Raw genomic sequence first — 22,577 nt, 5'->3', positions numbered from 1 at the left:
GCTGATGCCCACGGCGAGTGGGAATTGGCAGGGGCGCCCTGACACCGCCTATCCCTGGGCGTGCGGCCGGGGGTCTGCAGGGTGCGGCCCAGCCACGCGCCAGCCGTGACGTCAGCGGGCCGGGGTGAGGACGTCATCGGTCAGTCCCCCGCGACTCTGCGTTTGGGGGAGTGTAGAGCATGCTGCTGAGGGGGAATAAGCGATCCGTTTTGTGTCTAAAATTTAAGCCCTTAATGTCCTTCTCCACATGTTGATTTGAGAAAAGTTCACCAAACAAAACTGAGAAAGAGTTATGCAAAACGAGAACTACTTGGCCAACACGGGAGCAGAACTTGAACACACATTTTGAACACAACTTTATTACGGTTACTGGATGGACTCTACCTCTCTTCTGACAGAAGGTGGGCATCTGAGTCTCCAGGTGAAGGAAACTTTGAAAGTTCTAAAGAAATTATTTACTATGTACAGAACATGTAATAAACCTTCTGTTTAGAACATGAACCAAGATGTGTTATTAATTTTGCCAGAAAATCACTTTCTCCTCCCTGGCGAACAGATATTTAAAGAATAGCAGTTTGAAGAGACACCTCAGGTAATTAGCCCTCCCAGCAAATGTATATGTCTTGCCTGAGCATGGAGGAAAACTTTACGAGGAGGACTGGACTCAGATCTTTCTTTTTTTTTTTTTTAAAGTGACAGGTGTTGCTATTAAAAAACCTGAAAAAAAATTTACAAAATGAGTGAGCAGTTAAATTGGTAGATTCTCTATCTCTGGTTGTCATTCCAACTTGTTCTCTAACAAACTCCTAAAAGAGAGAAATGTGGGGGCGCCTGGGTGGCGCAGTGGGTTAAAGCCTCTGTCTTCGGCTCAGGTCATGATCCCAGGGTCCTGGGATCGAGCCCCGCATTGGGCTCTCTGCTCAGCGGTGAGCCTGCTTCTCTCTCTCTCTCTCTGCCTGTTTGCTTCTCTGCCTACTTGTGATCTCTGTCTGTCAAATTAATAAATAAAATCTTTAAAAAAAAAAGAGAGAAATGTTATCAGCAGTGAAATAGGAATATTCATGTTAAAATTCCTAAAAGAAGGCAAAAAATATGCATGGGTAGCAGCAGCTTTTTTTTTTTTTTTTTGAACTTCTCAATAGAAGTTCCTTTTTTTTCGGGAGATTTTAAAATCCTGAGGTTTCCCCTGATATGTAGAAACTGATTTGGAAGCAACTATGGTTGAATATCAGGAAGTTTAAAAGTTTATTAACAAATATTTATTGAGCACCTAGTATATGCAGGTGTTATTGTCAGTGTTGGACATAAATGAGTGAACACAATAGGTACAAAGCACTGCCTTTAAGGAACTTATTTTTTCTCTCTCTCTTTTTAAAAAGATTTTATTTATTTATTTGACAGACAGATCACAGGTAGGCAGAGAGACAGGCAGAGAGAGAGGGGGAAGCAGGCTCCCCGCTGAGCAGAGACCCTGAGATCATGACCTGAGCTGAAGGCAGAGCCACCCAGGCGCCCAAGGAACTTATTTTCTGATGAAAGACAAAAAATAAAAAAGATAACTAGGAAGGCATTAAGAGTAATGAATGTGACACATGCTAGGGATAGAAACACAGCTGGGAACGGGGTAAGGAAGAGCATCTGGGCTGCGCATTTTGCTAGGATCTCCAGGGAGCGGAGAAGTGGCATTTTATGAATGTGCCGAGAGAAGTGAGGGAAGGACCAGGTGGAGAACGTGGGTTTCTGGGGCTGCAGAAGGAGGGGGGCAAGGGTGCTGGGAGTCCTGGGGAGGGAGCGGGCCTGGTGTGTTGAGGAACAGCCAGGAATGCAGTGGGTGTGAGTGCAGTGAGAGAGGAAGACAGTAGTAGGAGATGAGGTCAGAGAGAGAGGCTGGGGATGGGGAGGGGCGAGCCACGTCACGCAGGCCGCTCGGAGGCCCTGTCGTCTGTGTCAGGAGGTTTCAGATATCATGCTTTGTCGTGGCCCCTTCTGTACAAATCACTGAACTGCTACTGTCGTAATAAGAACCCTTATCATACATTTCCGATGTCAAAATTGTGAGAGTTTCTGTTTGGAAGGTGTGTTAATCTCTTTGTGTGGTTCTTTGGCTCACCAACTGTATGAAGCATACAGGGTTATATATATATATATATATATATTTTTTTTTTTAAGATTTTATTTATTTGACAGACAGAGATCTCAAGTAGGCAGAGAGGCAGGCAGAGAGAGAGGAGGAAGCAGGCTCCCTGCTGAGCAGAGAGCCCGATGCGGAGCTCGATCCCAGGACCCTGGGATCATGACCTGAGCCGAAGGCAGAGGCAGAGGCTTGAACCCACTGGAGCCACCCAGACGCCCCCATACAGGGTTATATTTAAGGCTGTTCAAACTACTCTGTTTTAAATTTGCCTTAGCTGGGAAAGACAAACGCTTGTTGGTACAGACTAAAAAACATGCGGTCTTCTGCTTACTCTTACGATGTGATGATCCAGTGAAATATTGTTCCCCACAATTTATTGAAATACAGTTGACATCTATCATTGTGTAAGTTTAAGGTATCCCACATGGTGCTTAGACATACTTCTATATTGCGGTATGGTTACCACAAAGGTGTTAGCTAAACTCTCCATCCTGTCACATAAATACCAGTTCTGTTTTCATGGTGAGAATATTTAAGATCTACTCTCTTAGCAACTTTCAATTCTCTGGTACAGTATTATTAGGTGTAAGCACCAAACTGTACGTTAGATGCTCAGCACATGTTAATCTTTTTTTTAAAATTAATTAATTATTTAGTTTATTTGACAGAGATCACAAGTAGGCAGAAAGGTAGGCAGGGGTGGAGGGTGGAAGCAGGGTCCCTGCCAAACAGAGAGCCTGATGCGGGGCTCGATCCCAGGACCCTGGGATCATGACCTGAGCGGAAGGCAGAGGCTTTAACCCACTGAGGCACACCAGGAGCCCCAGAACATATTAATCTTATGATAGGGAGTTTATGCTCTTTGACCAATATTTCCCCATTTTTTTGTGTTGCCTGTCAGCCCTGGTAGCCACCATTCTACTTTCTGTGTCTTGGAGTTTAGCTTTTTTAGATTCCACATATATGTGATATTATACAGTATATATATTATATAGTTTGTCTTTTTGGTGTTTTTTTTTATGATTTTTATTTATTTATTTGACAGAGAGAGAGCACAAACAGGAGCAACAGAGGGAGAAGAAGAAGCAGGCTTTCCACTGAGCAGGGAGCCCAATACAGGACTCGATCCCAGAACCCTGGGATTGTGACCTGAGCAGAAGGCAGCCGCTTAACTGACCAAGCCACTCAGGTGCCCCAGTATTTGTCCTTGTTTGTCTGACTTATCAGTGAAGTATTACTTTACACAAGCTTGCCAACTACTGATCATAGATATTTGAGTGCTTGCTTGATAAACCTACAATTATAGTTAGCATGTATTTACATATTTCCCACACACTGCAGCACTAAAGATTTTTATTTTTATTTTTTTTTAAAGATTATTTATTTATTTATTTGACAGAGAGAGATCACAAGTAGGCAGAGAGGCAGGCAGAGAGAGAGAGGAGGAAGCAGGCTCCCTGCTGAGCAGAGAGCCTGATGCGGGACTCGATCCCAGCACCCTGAGATCATGACCTGAGCCGAAGGCAGCGGCTTAACCCCACTGAGCCACCCAGGCGCCCAAATCTTATTCTTTTGCATTTGAATTCTTTTCATCAACATGAACTTGTGGAATTGATTTATGCTGTTGTGTGAAGCCGTAATCCATGGTCCTGCCTTGCTGTGCAGTATTTGGGTATATGATACAGTAACGATTCATCAGTTCTACTGTGGATGGATGGACTTGGTGTCTCCAGTTTAGAGCTGTTTCATGATGACTCAGCGGTTTTACTTGGCACTGATCCTAGGAGTTGCTGCGGTATATGGAACCAATGGTCCAAGCACATTGTTTCAGTTTGTGTCTATTCTTTCTTGGATCTTCCATCCTTGTTTTCTTTGTGTCTCTTTAGAACAAGCCTGGCGGTTCTACTGGGAACCTGATAGTCACTTACATTTTGTTATAAAAACAAGTCAAATATGCTCTGTGCTTAAAACAGGAAAGTGCTGATTCTCTCTTTATTTCTTTATGTATGAAAGTACCTGAGCATTGTAATGCTCTTTTCTTTAGAATCAAAGCCAGCTTTCTCTAGATCATTTCTAGGAGTTTAGTTGCTAACTGTTATCAAAATTGGATACTTCCTGTTAGGGGCCAACATTCATATGTCCAAGTGCTAACCCCCAGGACCTCAGAATGTGACTATATTTGGAGATAGGACCTTTAGAGAGGCGATTTAAGTTAAGATGAGGATTTTAGAGTGGTCCTTAAGCCAATCTGATTGGTATCCTTACTAAGAAGGGAAAATTTAGGGGCGCCTGGGTGGCTCAGTCAGTTAAGCTCTGCCTTCAGCTCAGGTCATGAACCCAGGGTCCTGGGATCAAGTCCCACATCGGGCTCCCTGCTCAGTGGGGAGTCTGCTTCTCCCTTGGCCTTTGCTGCTCCCCCTGCTTATGTTCTTTCTCTCTCTCTCTGACAAATAAAAAAATAAAATCTTAACAAAATAGAGAAGAAAAAGTTTGCATATGCAGGAAAGACACTGGGCATACATGCCCAGAGGAAAGACCATGTAAAGAGACAGAAGGAGGGGAGGACAGCCATCTGCAAGCGGAGGAGAGAGGCCTCCGAGGAAAGCTATCCTCTTGACAGCTTGATTCTTGACTTTCGGCCTCCAGAACTGTGAGAAAGTAAATTCGGATTGTTTAAGCCACCCACTATGTGGCATCTGGTGATAGAAGTGCCACCAAACTTACACAACTCCTAAATTAAGTTTCCAGGTGCCATAAAGTAATATTTATAAAATAATTCCACTCTTTCTGAATTTTTCATTTTTAATCAGGAGCTTAGCAAACCCTGGTGTTTTAATGCACAACAAACCAATCATTTAGTAGCAAACCCCATGCAGCCTGCGTGTCCTTCCTCTCCTGGTTTGGCTGCCTCCTGAATAATTTGAGATTTAGTTGCAGAAATCATAGTCAAATACTTCAAATACTTCATATTTTCAAATACTTCATATTTTTATGTAAGAATGTTCTCTTACATAATCATCAAATTCAGAAAATTTAACACTGACATTAAGACCTGAAACATGGTCCACATTAAAATTTTGCCAGCTGTCCCAATAATATCTTTTCTGGCAATCTCTCCTCTCTTTCCCACTTCTAGGACTATATGTTACATTTAGTTATCTTATCTCTTTAATTTTATGTATGTATGTAGGCAAGTAAGTAAGTAACGTCAACACCCACTGTGGGGCTTGAACTCACTACCGTGAGATCTAGAGTCACATGCTTTTCCAGTTGAGCCAGCCAGGTGCTCCTCATGCCTCTCTAATCTCCTTTAGACCTTGTCTACCATGACATCTACACTTCTAAAGAGTACGTAGCGGGTGTTTTGTCAAAGATCCTCAGTCTGGGCTTGTCTGATGATTAGGTTCAGGTCACGCCTCTTTAGCGTGACTGGAACTTTAGACTTGCACAGGCTATTCACACCACAAAACAAAGATGCAGGCAAGAGTTATCACACCCTGCCATTGCTTCAAAAGCCACAAGTATCACCTGTATACTAAGAGGATATATATTTTTCACAGTTCTTTTATTTATTTGACAGAGAGAGAGAGAGAGAGAGCAAGCATGCCTAAGCAGGGGGAGCAGCAGAGGGAGAGGGAGAAGAGGCTCCTGCTCAATAGGGAACCCAACGTGGGGCTTGATCCCAGGACCCTGAGATCATAACCTGAGCTGAAGGCAGAGACTTAACCAACTGAGCCATCCCAGGTGCCCCTAAGAAGAACATATTTGATAAATAAATTCACTTTGAAGTATTAGCGATGAAGACTGTTCTCCTCCTGAGTCAACACACCTGCTAGGCTTCCCTGTATTTTTTTTTTTTTTTTTAAGATTTGTTTATTTACTGGAAGGGGGAAGGATTGGGAGGGTAAGGGGAGGGGCAGAGGGAGAAGAGGAAATCCTAAATGGACTCTGCGTGGAGGGCAGAGCCCACACCCCAGCATTACTGTATTTTTTTAAAAGATTTTATTTATTTATTTGAGAGAGAGAAAGAATGGGAGAGCAAGAGCAGGGGGGAAGGTCAGAGGAGAGGGAGAAGCAGACTCCCTGCTGGGCAGGGAGCCCGATGTGGGGCCCAGTCCCATGACTCTGAGATCATGATCTGAGCTGAAGGCAGAGGCTTAACCCACTGAGCCTCTCAGGTGCCTCATCACTGTATTTTTAAAGAACAATTTATTAGGCAAAAGGATGTAGTTTTTTAAAAAAAATTCATGAAAGCATGTGTTTTCAATTACAGATGTAGGCACTTCTCATATAGGCAACTGGACGCATGGCCGAGGGTGGGGAATGATGCAGTCATACCCGGCCTTATTCTGAAAACAGTCCTTGCTGTGAAACACTACAGGCGCAGGCTGCCTTCTCCAACAGATGCAGTGAGAGAAGCCCTGAAGCTGGTGAGTTTGTCTCAGTGTCCTGAGGTTTATCTATCAAACCAGCCAGGTCTTCATGGACTAGGTTTCAGAACAGTTGAGTTTGGGATTGCAAAATTCTCATGTTTGGGGAGAGAAAGCCCAGTCCAAGCAAGTTCGTTTGGGCAACTTGTGGCCCTGTGAGCACATGCTGGCATCGAGGGGTCCAGAAAGGGAGGTGAGAGTCCAACGCAAACCTTTTCCCTGTCTTCAGGTTTGCCCAAGGCTGGCCCTTTTCTTTCTTTTTTCTTCCTTCCTCCCTTCCTTCCTTCTTCTCTCCTTCTCTCTCTGTCTCCCTTTCTTTCGTTTTTAAAGACTTTATTTATTTCAGAGAGTGAGAGCAAGCACACGTGCACATGAGTGGGAGGAGGGGCAGAGGGCGAGGGAAAGAATCTGAAGCAGACTCCATACCGAGTGTGGAGCCTGACCTGGGGCTCGATCCCACAACCCTGAGATCATGACCTGAGCCCAAATCGAGTTAGATGCTTAACTGACTGAGCTGCCCAGGTGTCCCTATGTTGGCCCCTTTCTGGTTATGCCCCTCTAGTCAGAAAGAAAGCAAAAGATTGAGCAAATATATTACAAAATAAAGAGTTTCTTAGCGAGGATTTCAAATATGTTTTATTTAAGCCCGTAATTTTGAAGCAAATATCTGTTATAAGACAATTAGCTATGAAGTAAATGAAGGAAATGATTTTTTTTCTTTTTATCTTTTCATACGGCAGAACAGTGTGGTCTCTCCCTTTCCCAGGCAACACTCCCAGCGTCCTCAGGTCTTCAGGTTCCTTTCTTCCCTCCGTCGAAACAGTGGCGGCAGCAGCAACTTTTGCACATAGTTCTTGGGAGGAACAGGTGTAAACCACTGACCTCACATGCAAAAGCCAGGTTTCCATGTTCCAGGCAAGGTGAGCGGCACAATCAGGAGACGGTGTTTTATGGAATGACTAGAGCGATACCCGGTGAATGCAGTCAGCGGGACTTACTTCTCTGGCACTCTCAGGTTCCTAGAGTTGAGTGAACTTAACGTCCATGGAGCTCTAGAGTCACCAGAACATCCACGTAAACTTTTAATCAGATGGTTGGGCCTAGACACATGTCGAAAATTTTAGGGGAACTATACAATTTAAGGTAGTATCCGGACAAGATAATGTGAGAAACAGTGAGAGAGAGGAGGGGGTTGCTTAAACAGTCAACATTAAAGTAACTTTAGATATTACAGTTAAAAATAGTTTTTTAAGTTAAGTAGTTTAGTTTATGATATCTTCAAGGTATTACCTTAGACTCCCCGTAATTTGTTTTGTTTTAATTTTCATAATTCTTTTGTTGTTGTTGATAGGAAACTGAGTGGATCTTGAAAGTTCTCACAAGAAAAAAATTGTTACTGTGTATGGTAATGGTTGCTAACAGGACTTACTATTTACTATTTTTACAATATATACAAATATGAAATGATCACATTGCATGTCTAAAACTAATATGAATATTATGTCAATAACACCTCAATAAAAAAATAAATGAATAACCCCTATCTACACCACTGCCAAACAGAGAATAAAATAAAACTCTCAGTTTTCTGCAATTTCCTTTAAAGTTCACTTTGTAAATACACCCTGCTCTGTAAATTTTCCAGTGAGTATAAAAGGTGTCATTAATGTTTTCATTGGTTTATATCAGTTTCTTTAAATGTTTTCACTTTAATTGAGAAGAGAGAGCTGATTCTTCTGTCATCTCAGTCTGTATAAGAATTCCCGGAACCACCTGTTGGAGGATTTTATTTGCATCAATATCCTGTGATCTTAACAGTCGGGGATAAAGTAAAGTAATGCAGTTACCGCTCCCATTAGCAAACCTGAATAACCTATAAACCAGTATCTTCCCTGCTGACAAGAAGAACAACTTCTAGTCTGTGGTGTTTAAGATACTTCAAGTTCAATTGGTTTCATTTGGAAGAAGAAAGCAGAAATCGGTTTAGAGTCTTCTCTGCGCCAGTGGCTTCTTTTGCTTCCACATATTTGGGACTTCTCTTTTCCATCTGCTTTCCTCAGATGAGCTTCCTCTCCAGAGCCTTCCCCTGGGAATATACCTATAATGAGGAGTAAGGCGACCGTATGGCCAAAAAAATGGATGAAACGGAAACCGGTGGTTGCACCTCCAAGGAAGGAAAGGTCTGTGTGGAAACCTAATGGGGACTCTAGGTCCTTGCCATGGAAAAAAATGAAAGGGACACTTTGGTGTCCTTGTGACGGGCTGGATCCTTGTCACCGGATTCCTCCTGGGGGGTGGAGGGGTGAGAGTGAAGACCTCGCAGTCCGTAGGGCCTCCGTTATCTTGCAAGCCTGCAGGAGGGGTGGCTCCCTCTTTCTGTCCTGTGGAGAGGAGTAGGCAAGTCAGGAAACAGGCTTGATCACAGAAGCAGGAAGGAGATACTTTAGGTGGTAGCAGGGTGGAAAGATTGGGAGAGAGAACTAGAGAAGGCTTCAAAGGTGTTTGACAAAACTGCAAAGGTCCAACAGAATGAGTCATGAACACACCTCATGACCCAGCAGTCCCACACTGGAGAATGTACCCAAGAGAAATGAGTGTGTACATCTCCAAAAGACTACCTTGGGAATGTTCGTAGCAGCCTCATGCACACCAGCTTGAGCTGGGGAACAGGGCAAGTGTCCACCAATAGGAGAATGGCTAACCAAGCTGTGTGTGCACGATGAAAAGAAGCCACCAGAAGGAAGAGATACTATCACAACAGCATGGAGGCCTCCCATGGGTGTTACATTGGACAAAAGGAGTTGGACATAAAAGTGTACATACTTATATAACTGATCTGTGGTTAAAAAATTTTCAAAAAGTGACTAATTTACACTTAAGGTATGTGTTATTTTGTGGAAAAAGTAGAATTCTTGAGATTGATCCAGGGGGTTGTCACATGGATGTGGAGGTACACACACACACACATTTACACACGTTTACACATATAACACACATATACGTGTATATGTAAAATGTTATCAGTCTGTGCATTTAAGATTTGTCTATGTTATTGTTCATAAATTATAACTGAATAAAGGAAGTTCAGTGGAGAAAAAGAATTAACATTAAGAAAATAAAAATAACTGCTCCTCCCAAAGGCTGTTAATCCAAGAGGTCTGCTTCACTTCCCCAGCAGCGAGGAAGGGGAACCAGCACTGAGAACCAGGATGAAATTAGTTTTTGAGAAGAAATTTGGATCGGACTCCGGTGTCCAGGTCTTCTCTACTTCTCTGTATCAGCCCACTGAACTGGCTATGAAGTAGTGAGCTTTCCTTCAGAAAATCATTCCTTCCCTTTCTTGGAGGCTTACAATACAGGCCTGAAATGGGCTGAGTGTGCATGATGGAAAAATAAAGTCCCCACAGGAGGCTGAGAGTGCTGACTGCTAACAAAGAGCTGGATTCCCCTTGCCTTTAGAACAACCTAGATCAGATTTCTTGGTCGGACAGGAAATGCCTATCACCTGCCCGTGTCCGTAGCTCCTTCTGGAGATTCTGTTTTACCCACAACCCCCGGGAATCCCTACAGGTCCTTGGCGGAGGGACACTCAGCTCATGCATTGGCTGACCAATGACCAATCAGTTTCTCATTTGAGAATTTCAACAAAGAGACTCAGTTGGTGGAAGATGGTAGTAGAAAGTGTAGGGGAAGGACAAGAGTGTTAGGTTTTGGCCAGTTGTAAGTAGGGAAGCCAGTCTTTCCATAGAAGCCATAGCACGGGAAGACCCAAAAAAAGAGAGACAAGAGACTACGTGGTAACAGTTTGGTGATGAGAGTGGCCTTGGTTCTTGACTTTCCAGGGCTGATCCTTCTGAAGCCTGGCTGTGCTCAAGGCTCATGGACATAGCCGTTAGTAATCACTCCACCTCCAACTCTACTCTTTTCTTGAGCTAATTTGAATGGGCGTCTATTCCTTGAATTAAATACTGACCCTTTCTTGCGTACCCACCCAGGCTGCTGAGTATTGAAACCCTATGACTAAAACTAGATTAAGTTGTTTCAAACCACAGAAGATGATTAAATCCCACATCACTCATTCTTTTCTCCTACACAGTTAGAACAGTTCTGAACCTTTGTAACATGAAAACTTTCTGTAAGATGAGAATCCAGTCCCTAGCGGAGAAGCTAGCTTTGTTCTTAAGTTCCATCTTGACACTTTTGTTATTAGATCAGACTTAGCTAGGCTCGAGCTCTGCTATTCAGTATGCTTGTATTCCAGCTGTTAAACCAACCACCTGCCTCTCGTGTTCATCTCATTTCTTAAATCGGACACTACTCACGAAATCTCCCTGCTGACTGTGGGGTATTAGAGCCAGCTAGGCAACTTTTCTCTAATTCTGGGAGATCCAGCAGTGTTCAGGGCTCTTTTCTGGGTATTCCCAAGGTCTCCAGATCAAGATACAAGCTTGTCCCAGCAACCAACCCAAGAATGTGGCAGGACCACATAAAACTACATTCTTCTGGCAAACTAGATACATGATGACTATTTCAGGTCACTGGTCGGCCGGCACAAGTGTTCTGAAATGTGGGAACCACAGGGATTGATTTGGGAAACTGTCCCAGGGTAAGGCCACACATCTGAGTGAGGAGGTTGATGCTGTTCATGGTCTCCAGCTCCGGCTGAGTTGACGCTGCTCATCCATTCTTTTGTTTCTCCTTGTTCTGCTCCATCCTGCTGTCTTCTAAACCTTTGACATTCTTCTCAAAGCCTCTTCAAAATTCTCATTCTTCTTCATTCCTTTGAAGAATATTCTCTTCAAAAGTCTGTCTTTCTAAGTAGACTACCTTGCCTCATATTTCAGAAAAGAAACGTCAGTGATCTGCCATGAACTTCTTTGGTTCCTATTTCTCTCACTTTAGAGAAAAGTCTACATAGTTCCAGCTCAATTCCCACCCCTCCCCTTATATTTAATCTACTAGAATATGACTATGCTTTTCCTATTCCACAAAAGCTATTTTGGCAAAAACATCAATGGTCCCAAGCTTTTACCATGTTGGTTCCAGAGGTCTAGGCACCATTTCCTGTCCTTTTTGCCTGGATCACTCTTAAGCAGAGTTCATGCCTCAGTCCCTCGGGGAGGCCTTTCCTACCCTGAGGCTGGCTTAAGGCCCTTGGCAGTATATTTCCACACCACCCTGGGAGTCCATTTTTGGAATACTCATCAGCCAGGTTATGACTATTCAGTGGTTATATTCCTCATCCACTGAAATGCCCACATGGCCATCCTGTAGACCAGTGTCTTCTCACCCCTAGCTCAGGGCCTGCAGTGGAATGCAACCGATCGAGAGAAATCTCTGTTCTGTAATTGCAAAAGTCACTATCTTTCCACCTCTCAGGGATAATGTGATCATTATAAATAAATGTTTTTTAATATGTAACATATTAACATGCCACCAAAGGCACTGAAGGTCATACATGAGAGCCCTTCTGCGACCTTAATCAGACCAAAGTAGGCCAACTATTTCAAAGCAGATTGAAAACGCTTTGAGCAGAAGAGCATAGTATGTAAAAGCACAGACTCTAGAACCAGGCTCCCGGCGTTCTCCCGTTTAGGAACCTTGACCGTTGACAGGTTCCTTAACTTTTCTGAGTCTCTTTTCTTTATTTCTAAAAAGGAGAGAATAATACTCACTGCTTTGTTGTATTATCTGAAATAAGATATGTAAAGAGCTCAGAACATGTCTGACCCACAGTACGCATTTACTAGGTGTTTTCTACTGTTATTATTCATCTTGAACGTTATGGAAAGATTCTATCAACACAAGCCCCATTTTCTTGGGCTCATGTGATCATACTTTACAGATTTATTTATTTATTTATTTATTTGACAGACAGAGATCACAAGCAGACAAGAGAGGCAGGCAGGGGCAGGGGGAAGCAGGCTCCCCGCTGAGCAGAGAGCGCTATGTGGGGCTCGATCCCAGGACCCTGAGATCATGACCCGAGCCAAAGGCAGAGGCTGAACCCACTGAGCCACCCAGGACATAGTCAAGAAGTTGGATGAAAGGCAGGCAGGTGCTGAAGGCTCTCTGTAGGTTTTTGTGAAGCTCAGTGAGTATTTAATTCCAGTCCCAGAAAATGTTCAATAATAACTTACATTTGAATTTAGAGCATAATAAAACATCAAGCCCAAATATTGCCTGAAGTTTGGATATCAACTTTAAGTGGATTTATTTTAGTCTAGACATGAAATGCATAGCATACCAACAACTATGACTTTTTTGTTGTTGTTTAAAGGATGAGAAGTTCCTTTTCTTTAAAACGAAAAACAAACACACAATTACCTGCAGTCTGTGGTTATTTGGGCAGACAACAGCCGGTCTGTGATGAACAGTACTGATTTTTAAGAGAAGTAAGCTTTATGCAAGGAGTTCAAGTGTGCCGTTCTTCCTTTATGCGGCTCGTGGAATCGTGGGTGCTTCCGGAGGTGAGCCAGAAAGGAACACGGGTCCTGTGATGAGTTCTCACACAATAACGGGCAACTGAGTTTATTTTGCAGATCCCAGCATGACCGGCTATTTTGGCAAATCTCTAGTTTTACAGAGAAAGAGCTTGGAGGCCAGCGAGTGTCACCGAGGCCTGTTTCCATTCCGTGCTCCCAACTAGCCCCTTCCCCTGTGCAGACGCTGCTGTGCCGGGTGCTGTGGCAAACGCGGGGATGCTAAAGACACAGGCCCGGGCCTGGAGAGGAGGGCAGGTGCTGCAAAGACACGGCTCTGGGACACCGAGCGGAATGCGGCCCGAGCCGTGGCTGATGACGGTTCACAGAGGTCAGCGACAGAGAGAGCCTGCAGTTTCCAGCTGGGTCGTAAGAAAGCCTTTGCGGGGCAATGCTGTCCTGATGGCGAGACAGAGCTGCACGGGGGAGGTGAGAGCAGGAAGAGGGAGCAGCCGCGCAGTGGGGGAGGCCAGGGTGAGTCCTGACACCCACTGGGTCCTCGAGCCGCCCGCTGGAGCCCTGGCTGCCCGGACAGAAGAGAGCTGCACGGGAAGGATTTCCGAGCCGTCTCAGGGACCGCGGCGAAGCGTGAGCCAGATCCACAAGTCAAATCTGACCATTTAATTAGTGGTTTTTAGATGTGAACAAACCTGCAATCTCATTATAACTCGTTCAGCTGCATATTTACAATGATTCCCCCTGAAGAGGCTTCACTTTCTGGAAAGATGTCAGGTGGCTAGTTCTGTTTTACAATGCCTTATTTTTCTATGTATCTATTATTTTAAAAAGATATTTATTTATTTACTTATTTGACAGAGAGACACAGCGAGAGAGCGGGAACACAAGCAGGAGGACTGGGAGAGGGAGAAGCAGGCTCCCCACTGAGCAGGGAGCCCAATGCAGGACTCGATCCCAGGACCCTGGGATCATGACCTGAGTCATAGGCAGGCGCTTAACAACTGAGCCACCCAGGCGCCCCTACAATGCCTCTTTTAGATATCATCTTCCACAGGTGAGGCTTGGGAGTCTGGTCTTGGGAACGGGGCTGGTGTTATTTGTAACATCTCCTCTCTCTCTGATCGAGAGAGTTCGGGCAGAGGTTGGGCAAGGTGACCTCTGGTGGTCCTCCCTAGCCGTGAGGTCTCGGTCCCTCTCCACGCTATGTGAGCCTTGGGGGAGGGGAGCAAAGAATGTGTTGGGGGATGAGTCGGGTTTGGCCGAGCCTCTGCAGAGCCCGCAGGGACTTGGTTTGATCCTGGGTCTCGTCTCCCTGAACAGTATCTGGTTCTGGAACTAAGGTGAACTGTGAAATAACTAGTTGCGATTAATTAAATCTATTAACAAAGAGAGACTAAACAGCCTCAAAATTACTGTGCTGTTGGGGATAGTGAGAGGCGGACATTGCTGTAAGGGAGGAAATTGTTAGCTCTACGGCAGTCACGGCTGGTTACCGTGTTAGAAGCTGGAAGAACTTTTCTCGGGTGATCGCTCCTTCGGTCCTCATAAACCCTATCCCTACTACTCTTTCTGTCACTTCACGTGCAAGGGGACTGGTACCAGAAAGGTTAAGTACGTCTGACATCATGCAGTTAGAGGCTGAGAGTAGGACCAAGGTCTTCAGACGGTAAATTTTAGCTTCTTTCTCCTTGATGCACACAAGCTGGTGGAAGCTGGCAAAATCACTTCTGATTGATGGATATCTATAGCTACGCAACCAAATCTTGTCTTTTCACGGAACTTATTAATTAGGGACCCACAGGAGAATAAACACAAAACCCTTACCTGCTGCCACAGCTACCGCCGCCCAGCAGACCAACAGCCAGTCGGAGAAGCGGAGCCCGTGAGCCATGGTTCCCACGCTGAGCTGTCGCGGCCTGGAAGCCAAGGTTGCTTTAAAGGGGCCTGGGTGAGTCACGCAGCCTGATTCAGGTAATTTGCATTCGCACAGCGGACCACAGGGATCAGGGCCTGCGGTGTGAGGGTAAGAAGTCAGCGAGGAAATTCCAGACAGCATTTGTCAACCAGAAGCTTCTCGTCAGGACAGACCTCATTCCTCTGTCCTGAGGGTCAGATTGTGGACAACCGCGCCCTCACTACCCTTTAAATCCCCTCAAATCTTCTCTCCTGTTAGCGTCTTCTCTAGAAGAGAAAGAATCTCTCTGGAAGTACTCAACAGTGTTTCCCTCTGTGTGGTTTACTTAAAAAAAAAAAAAATTCCAAACAGGATGGGGAAGACGTTATCCAAAGGCTTCCTGACCCGGGTGGTTTGAAGACGCTGTTCACAGGCCTCGGATCAGAGTTTACGACTTTTTCTTCTTGTTGCTTTTGTGGAGGAACCAAGGGCAGCAGCATCAGAAAGCTATGTTGTCAAGTAGCTGTCATGGTCACGGTCTACACAAACAGGAATAGTTTTGGGAGAGTAACGGAGCGAGTTGTCCTTCCGGGGCTCCTTCTGTTTCATCATACGGCCCAGGGACGTGATACACCAGTCCCTGGTTTGCTTCTTGAGAGAAGAACTGTCTAGAGGGAAGGGGAGGGGGTGGCCACAGGTAAGTTAGAGCGTGGATCTTGGAGTTGGAAACACTGGTTCCAATTCTGATGCCTTATCTTCCCGTGTGGGTGACCAAGAGTGAGTCCCTGAGACATGAAGGTGCCTCATCTGTAAAATGGGTATTTCCCGCAGAGGATTGTTGTGCTGAGTAGAAGAAATAATTGACCTTCAGCTCCGACCACAGTGCCTGGAAGGCAGAGGTGACGGTTGTGATTAACTTACAGTGACTCCAGTTCTTTTTTTTTTTTTTTTTAAAGATTTTATTTATTTGACACAGAGAGAGAGATCACAAGTAGGCAGAGAGACAAGCAGAGAGAGGGGAGAAAGCAGGCTCCCTGCGGAGCAGAGAGCCCGATGCGGGACTCCATCCCAGGACCCTGGGATCATGACCTGAGCAGAAGGCAGAGGCTTTAACCCACTGAGCCACCCAGGCGCCCCCAGTGACTCCAGTTCTTAATTTGTTCTCTGAGGAGGTTATACTTGTCCAGTCGTTCAGTGTCTCAAAAGGCTTCACACTGAACAGAACGTTTTCCTGGGCGTTGCCAGAAGAGCCAAACAGAACCCAGTCCCCGGCCTCGAAGGGCTAACGCTCCAACGGGGGGAGACTGTCCGAACCGAGGACCAAAACGAGGAAGGAAGCAGAGTCACAAACTAGAAAGTGGCAAATCCCACTGGCCTGATGATGATCCCAGGCAAAATTCTAGGACGGATGGAGGGTCGTCGGCAGTTTGGGAAGGAAGCAGGGGTCATGGAGAACGAGCTCAGCTCCTTAGGCCAAGGCACTTGTTACCCACTGACGGGGTAGCTCTCTGCGGGCCACGTGTCACAAGCCAGACACCGGCCTCGGTGCCGTGGCTCGGAGATGGGAGATGGGGTTCTGCTCTCCTGAGGCTTATGGCCTGGCGGGGACATCAAATATTAACTAGGGAGTGACAGTAAAGGGCTTCGAGGGTGAAGGGAGAGGAAGTAGAGCAGATGGAGGAGGTGAAGCAGAGAAACGTCTATAGTTTTCCGTCAGTGGGTGAGTATTACATACACTGACAAGGGACAGAAGCAGAAAGATGTTCATGTTCGGCGCAGAAGGCTGACCGACAGCCTGCATCGTTCTGATAAGGATCAAATGCGTGCCAGCTGCTACATTCTTAAAGGGTCTCGTGACAGCAGGTACGTCCCACCAGTACTTACCACCCAGCTGAACGATAAGCTCCAGAGAAATCTTGTGGAAGTAGTTTCAGGAGTAGAAACTCGAAGAAGACATCTATGATCTAAACTCCCTGCATGTCCTCTCGCCCTTGAGCACGAAGCATGTAAGCACCAGCTTCACACAGCAGAAGTGTACCTCTTCCTGCCCACAGCGCCTGTCTCTGTGCTATAATAACACCACCTTTTTGCACCAGAAACTTCTCAAGAAATCTTTCTTGACCATTTGCTTGTAGGCCCATGTCATACACTACTTTGGACCCTGCGTTAGAAACACATTGCCTTGCCAACCAAATTCCTATTACCTAGTGGTCCATTTTATGGATTTGTTGTAAATTATTTAATCAAAATTTTATTTATTTTTGACAAAATATTTATTTGAGAGAGAGAGAGAGAGTGAAAGGTAGCATGAGCAGGGGTTGGGGGGCAGAGGGAGAGGGAGAAGCAGGCTCCCCACTGATCAGGGAGCTTGACACAGGGCTCGATTCCAGGGCCCTGGGATCCTGACCTGAGCCCAAGGCAGACACTTAACTGACTGAGCCACCCAGGTGCCCCTAATCAAACTTTTAATTGTTGGAGATTTGTGTTATTTCTTCGGATCCTCTTTCTTTTCTGTATTGGATATCTGATGAGCTTTCAATTTAAATGTTCATGAAAATAAATAACAAAAATAAAATGGTGTAATTTTTTCTCCCTGTTTGGATTTATTGTCCTGAAATTTTTAAAGTTATGAAGCTTCAAAAGGAACAAATTTTTTCCAAGTATACAACAAACAAAATCTTTGTTCTGTTGATAATATAAAAAGAAATGAGAGAAGTGGTGTGAGAGAAGATGCTGACGGGTAAATTAGTACATCACGTGATCAACGGGCATCTCAGGTAGTGCCCTACACTCTAGATTTCTCTTCTCTTTGGATGAGTTTCCTGCCCATCAGGAGCATGCTGTGGAGCAGGCCTAGGCTGTTGACTCTGCCATCTTCTCTTTGAGAAAATATTAATTTTGAATGCGTGGCATCTAACCACCAAACCCCAAATTTGTTCTTTACGTTTCTGGGAGACTTAAAAAATACTCCTGCCGTTGAGGCTAAGCTCCCCTGCCAGGTGTGCCCTGGGACTGGCCGAGCAGATTCCTTTGAATGTGTAAACCCTTGTGAAGAGGAAACAGGCACAGAAGGGTGTGGAATGTTCTAGAACCTGTGGTAAATAAGACTAAAACCCAAACACACTCAAGATGTACAAAGTGAAAATACTGTGAGAAGGTGACTAGCCTGCTAGGGGAGCCGCACACGGTGATGTGGATATGGAAACCGAAGATCAGCTCAAAGCACAGGGAAGAGGTGGGCATGACGTGTCCTTAGAGCCTCGATGTCAGGGGGGGGGGGGGCTGTCACTTCCTTCCCATCTTCGAGGCTTGATTTCACATGGTTACTGTCTCAGAGTTTTGTGATAGAGATTGTCTTTTCAACCTCTCACCCCAAGATCAAGAGAATGTTCTTTATGTGAAAATCTGATGATATCACTCTCTTTCTAAAGACTTTTTTTTTTTTTTAAAGATCTTATTTATTTGACAGAGACACAGCAAGAAGGGGAACACGAGCATGCGGAGTGGGAGAGGGAGAAGCAAGCCTCCTCTGAGCAGGGAACCTGATGCCGGGCTCCATCCCAGGACCTGGGCCAAAGGTGGATGCTGAACGACTGAGCCACACAGGTGCCCTGATACCACTCTCTTTCTAAAAATCCTCTAATGATACTCTGTTGCCAAAAAACAAAATCCATATTCCTTAGGTGAATATCCAAAATTGTATTATTGGTTTTTTTTTTTTTAAATCAATGTCTTTACTCTATCTCCCATCAATGTCTTACTTAGATCCCAACCACAACTGTATATTCTGCTTCTAATTCTCCACCTTGTCTTGCTCTTCCAAGGAATGAATGAAGATATCTGTAGAGGTCATTGCTTCTCAGCTGGAGGGAATTTTGCTCCCTCTTCTCACGGAGGACATTTGGCAGTATTTAGAGACATTTTTTGTTGTCACGGTCCCCCACGACAAAGTTATCTCTGGCCCTAAGTGCCTGGTGCTGCTGTTAAAAAAAAAAGTAATATATAGAGTAAAGTCATCTGAAGGGAGTTGGTCATTTCTTTGAGCCTTTAGAAAACTGCTACGAAGGAGAACCAAGTTTCAGTTTTAAGAGAACACCACAATGGAAACAGATTTATTAAGAGAAAGACTATTTGCGCACCTGGTGTGATGAGATCAATTGTGAATTCCGTGGTACCCTTGCCAACCTGCAAAGCCAATTCTCTCCCTTGGATCAAAGTGAGTTTGAGAGATAGGAATGAACATTTTCACAAGCAGCCAGGTCACCCTCTCCACTCAACACAAGTAAGACTACTCTCGTCTAAAGCACAGGTAGCTGACGTGGGGTTGGAAAGTCTCACCAGTTTAATTTTCCAAAGTTCCCTGCAGCCAGTGCTAAATAGAAATGCTTCCACAGAGACTAGGAGGATGGGTCCAGCCTCCAGTCCTCTTGCTTCCAGACCGAAACTACAAGGTCAGGAGACCAGATTAAGGACCTTAAGGAGATCTCTGGTAGTGCCCAACAGCTGGAGATCAAAAGGAAGAGAAATTTAAAAAATTTCATTGAAACTCTTATTTGACAGAATTTTTTTTTTTTAATTTTATTTCTTTATCTGAGAGTGAGCAGAGGGAGGGGTAGAGGGAAAGGGAGAGGGAGGAGCAGACTTCCCGCTGAGCAGGGACACCCCCGCCCCCATGCGGCCCTTGATGCAGAGCTCCATCTCAGGACTCTGGAATCATGACCAGAGCTAAAGGCAGAGGCCGTAACCCACTGAGCCACCCAGGCGCCCCATCTAACTTACTTCTTTATTGGTGATGTATAGAGTTACTAAGTCTCGCCATCTTATTTATTTGGTGCTATGTATTGAGTAGACCCAAGTGTTCAGCAATACATCAAGTCAGTGAAGCTGTGGTGAGGTTAGATTAATTTGCAAAACATATTTCCTTTAAAAAAGGAAATATTTCTGAAAGCGTATTTCAAATGCAGGTATTTTGGTAAAAATATTTTCAGTCATATACCTTAAAAATCCTTAAATTGCCACTTTCTCATTTGGTTGAAGGCTAATCCGTGAGATTCTAATGTCCATATCTTCAGCATCAAGGGCTCCGGGTCACTGCTGTTGGCCCACCACTCGCACTCAGGTGTGTTTTTTCACTGACGCCTGTACTAGTTTCTCCCTCCACGGCAAGTTCACACGCTGCACGTAGACACATTCCTTGGCCACCTTGCAAGAATTATTAACCTCGTCCTTTTGTTGTTTTTTTGGAAGTGAATTAAGGGACCAGGGATGGGATACGGGTTGATAAGGTCCATCTTGCAGATCCGATAGCAGGCAGGAGGTTAACAGGTGAGGAACTAGGATCCCTGGGTGGGGCCAGGATGCTGGGGATGGCATGTAACCTGGAGAAGTTTCAAGATCTCCTCCAGAAGTTTGGAGGCCCATTCGGTTCCTGCCCTAACCACTGCATACTTGGCTAATCATACATAAACTGTTCCCAGGCCCAGCGGGGCACGGCAGACTTGGAACTGATTTCCTGCCTCCCCGTTGGGCTGCCCTTCTGGTAATAAAGCTTTCTGTGGATCCAACCAGCTGACTCAGAGATTGGCTCACTGCGTTTTGGGAACATGAGTCTGATTTCAGCCTTCCGTAACACACTGAGTTGAGGGGAAGGGCTGGTTTGTGTTAGGTGTTGTTATTGATGTTGTTTTTTTCTCTGGTAATTTTATGAGGAGGTGATCTAGGACTCAAGAGGAGTTACATTTTTTTCTCATTGACTCAAAAATTTTGAGTGGTAAGGTTGAGATTCAGAACTGGGACTTTTCCCGACTTCAAAATTCATACTCTTTCTTCTAATTTAGTATACTTATGTTGCTTCAAAAATTCATTCATTTGCTTACTCACTGACTCGTTAGTGGATTTATCTTCTCTTAATGGATACTTTTACTTTATATCCTTGGTTTAACAGTCTGTGAGGAAAGAGGCTCTTCCCTGATAGCACCACTAAGAAACAACCCAGGGAAGAACTCTGGGTGGTCAGGTGGCTGGGGAGGAGAAGGTGGGCACAATTACTAGAAGAAGAGAGGTGGGGGTCAAGGGGCCTGGGCCACTGGAGATGTTACTACCTTCATTTGTGCCTATTACCTCTGTGGGCCACATGGCCTTTTCACCCCACAATATTCCATAGGTGTCACTTAAACAGAATGTCTGTCAATAGATAGAGGCTAGTCAATGTTCCTGTGAAAAATAAGAGAACAACTTTCTATTAGTAAATGCCTGAGACTAGGACAAAGATAGTAATATTTATAATGCTTTTTTTTTTTTGGGGGTCAGGAAATGGTTGTTGATGCCTGAAGGGTTGTGTGGTTTAGCACATCTTGACACGTGAACTTGTCCCAACCAAACGTCAACCAAGATGGAATTACTTGCATGTTTCATTCTGTCCACCATCTGTGTCCAGGTTGCCCTGATAAAAAGTTTTCATTATGCTGTTGTGACATGGATTGTCCCAGAAGGAGCACTAGTCTAAGAAGGCTTTGTGACATTTTTAGAGGAAAGTTGTTCATGACTTCCCCCTTACTGGTTTGGAGCCCAGAGAAGCTGGGCATTTGGGACTAGGGAGTGTTGCTTTGGGAGGCGCACTTTGCTCTCATCATTCACTCAGTAACTATTTACTGGGTGTCTGGCATGTGCCAGACACCATTCCAGAGGCTTGGGTACATCTGTGAGCAGAACAGACAAAAATACCTGCCCCGCTTGAGTTAACATTCTATTAGGATGGAGACCGACGTAAACAACAAACAAAACAAAGGGTAAATTAAATAACATGTTGGAATATGTTAGAATGTTAGAAGATTCTGTAATACGTGGTACAGAAAAATAAAAAGATAGTGTAAGAAATGTTAGAGGATGTTGCATTTTTTTTTTAAAGATTTTATTTATTTATTTGACAGAGAGAGATCACAAGTAGAGAGAGAGAGAGGAGGAATCAGGCTCCCTGCTGAGCAGAGAGCCCGATGTGGGACTCGATCCCAGGACCCTGAGATCATGACCTGAGCCGAAGGCAGCGGCTCAACCCACTGAGCCACCCAGACGCCCCAGGGTGTTGCATTTTTAAGTAGAAGATGATGTTTGACCAAGGGCTTGATTGACCTAGGGAAATTACCTATGTAGCTATCTGCAGAAGAGTGTATCAGGCAGAGGATACAGCCAGTGCAAAGGCCCTGAGACAGAAGTAGGCATGGCGTGTAACCTACAACAGCAAGAAGGTCATTGTCACTGGGGCAGACTAGGAGATGGGGTCAAGGAGTAATGGAGGCCAGATCATAACTCTGGGAGAAATGGGAAGCCATTGGAAGATTGTACAGAGAGGCATGACACGATCTTATGTACATTGTGAAAAGATGACTCTGGCCACTCTGTAGAGAAGACTGGGGGCCAGGGCAGAACTTAAAATAGCAGTAGTGTAGGGGTCAGATAATGGTGATACAGGCTGTGGTGGCGGCAGTGGAGTTGAACGAAACAGGGAGATTCTGGACGTATTTTGAAGGTAGACCTGATAAGAGTTCCTGGTGAATTGGAAGGAGGTTACGAGGGACATGGGAGTCCTAGACAACATTACACTTTTGGTCCGAGTGGTTGACTGCTGAGATTGGGTATGATCAGGTGGTGAGAATGTCGTTGAATTTTAAGAAGTTATTATA

The 22,577-nt window shown here is 44.8% G+C and overlaps 1 protein-coding gene across 1 annotated transcript; it reads right to left on the bottom strand.

Annotated features, from left to right (window-relative positions):
• Positions 1-8,290: 8,290 nt before the first annotated feature.
• ODAPH (odontogenesis associated phosphoprotein) lies at positions 8,291-14,898 on the bottom strand. Its single transcript, XM_059397041.1, has 2 exons — positions 14,829-14,898; positions 8,291-8,945 (listed from the first exon to the last, which is right to left on the bottom strand). The coding sequence occupies exons 1-2, from the start codon at positions 14,893-14,895 to the stop codon at positions 8,548-8,550; spliced, it is 465 nt and encodes a 154-aa protein (XP_059253024.1). The 5' UTR covers positions 14,896-14,898; the 3' UTR covers positions 8,291-8,547.
• Between the last annotated feature and the right edge of the window lie 7,679 nt (positions 14,899-22,577).

Source organism: Mustela nigripes, chromosome 1 (assembly GCF_022355385.1).
Source record: "Mustela nigripes isolate SB6536 chromosome 1, MUSNIG.SB6536, whole genome shotgun sequence".
In the NCBI taxonomy this organism is placed as follows: domain Eukaryota; kingdom Metazoa; phylum Chordata; class Mammalia; order Carnivora; family Mustelidae; genus Mustela; species Mustela nigripes.
Note: the sequence above shows the minus strand (reverse complement) of the source record. Positions and strands in the feature narration are given on the sequence as shown.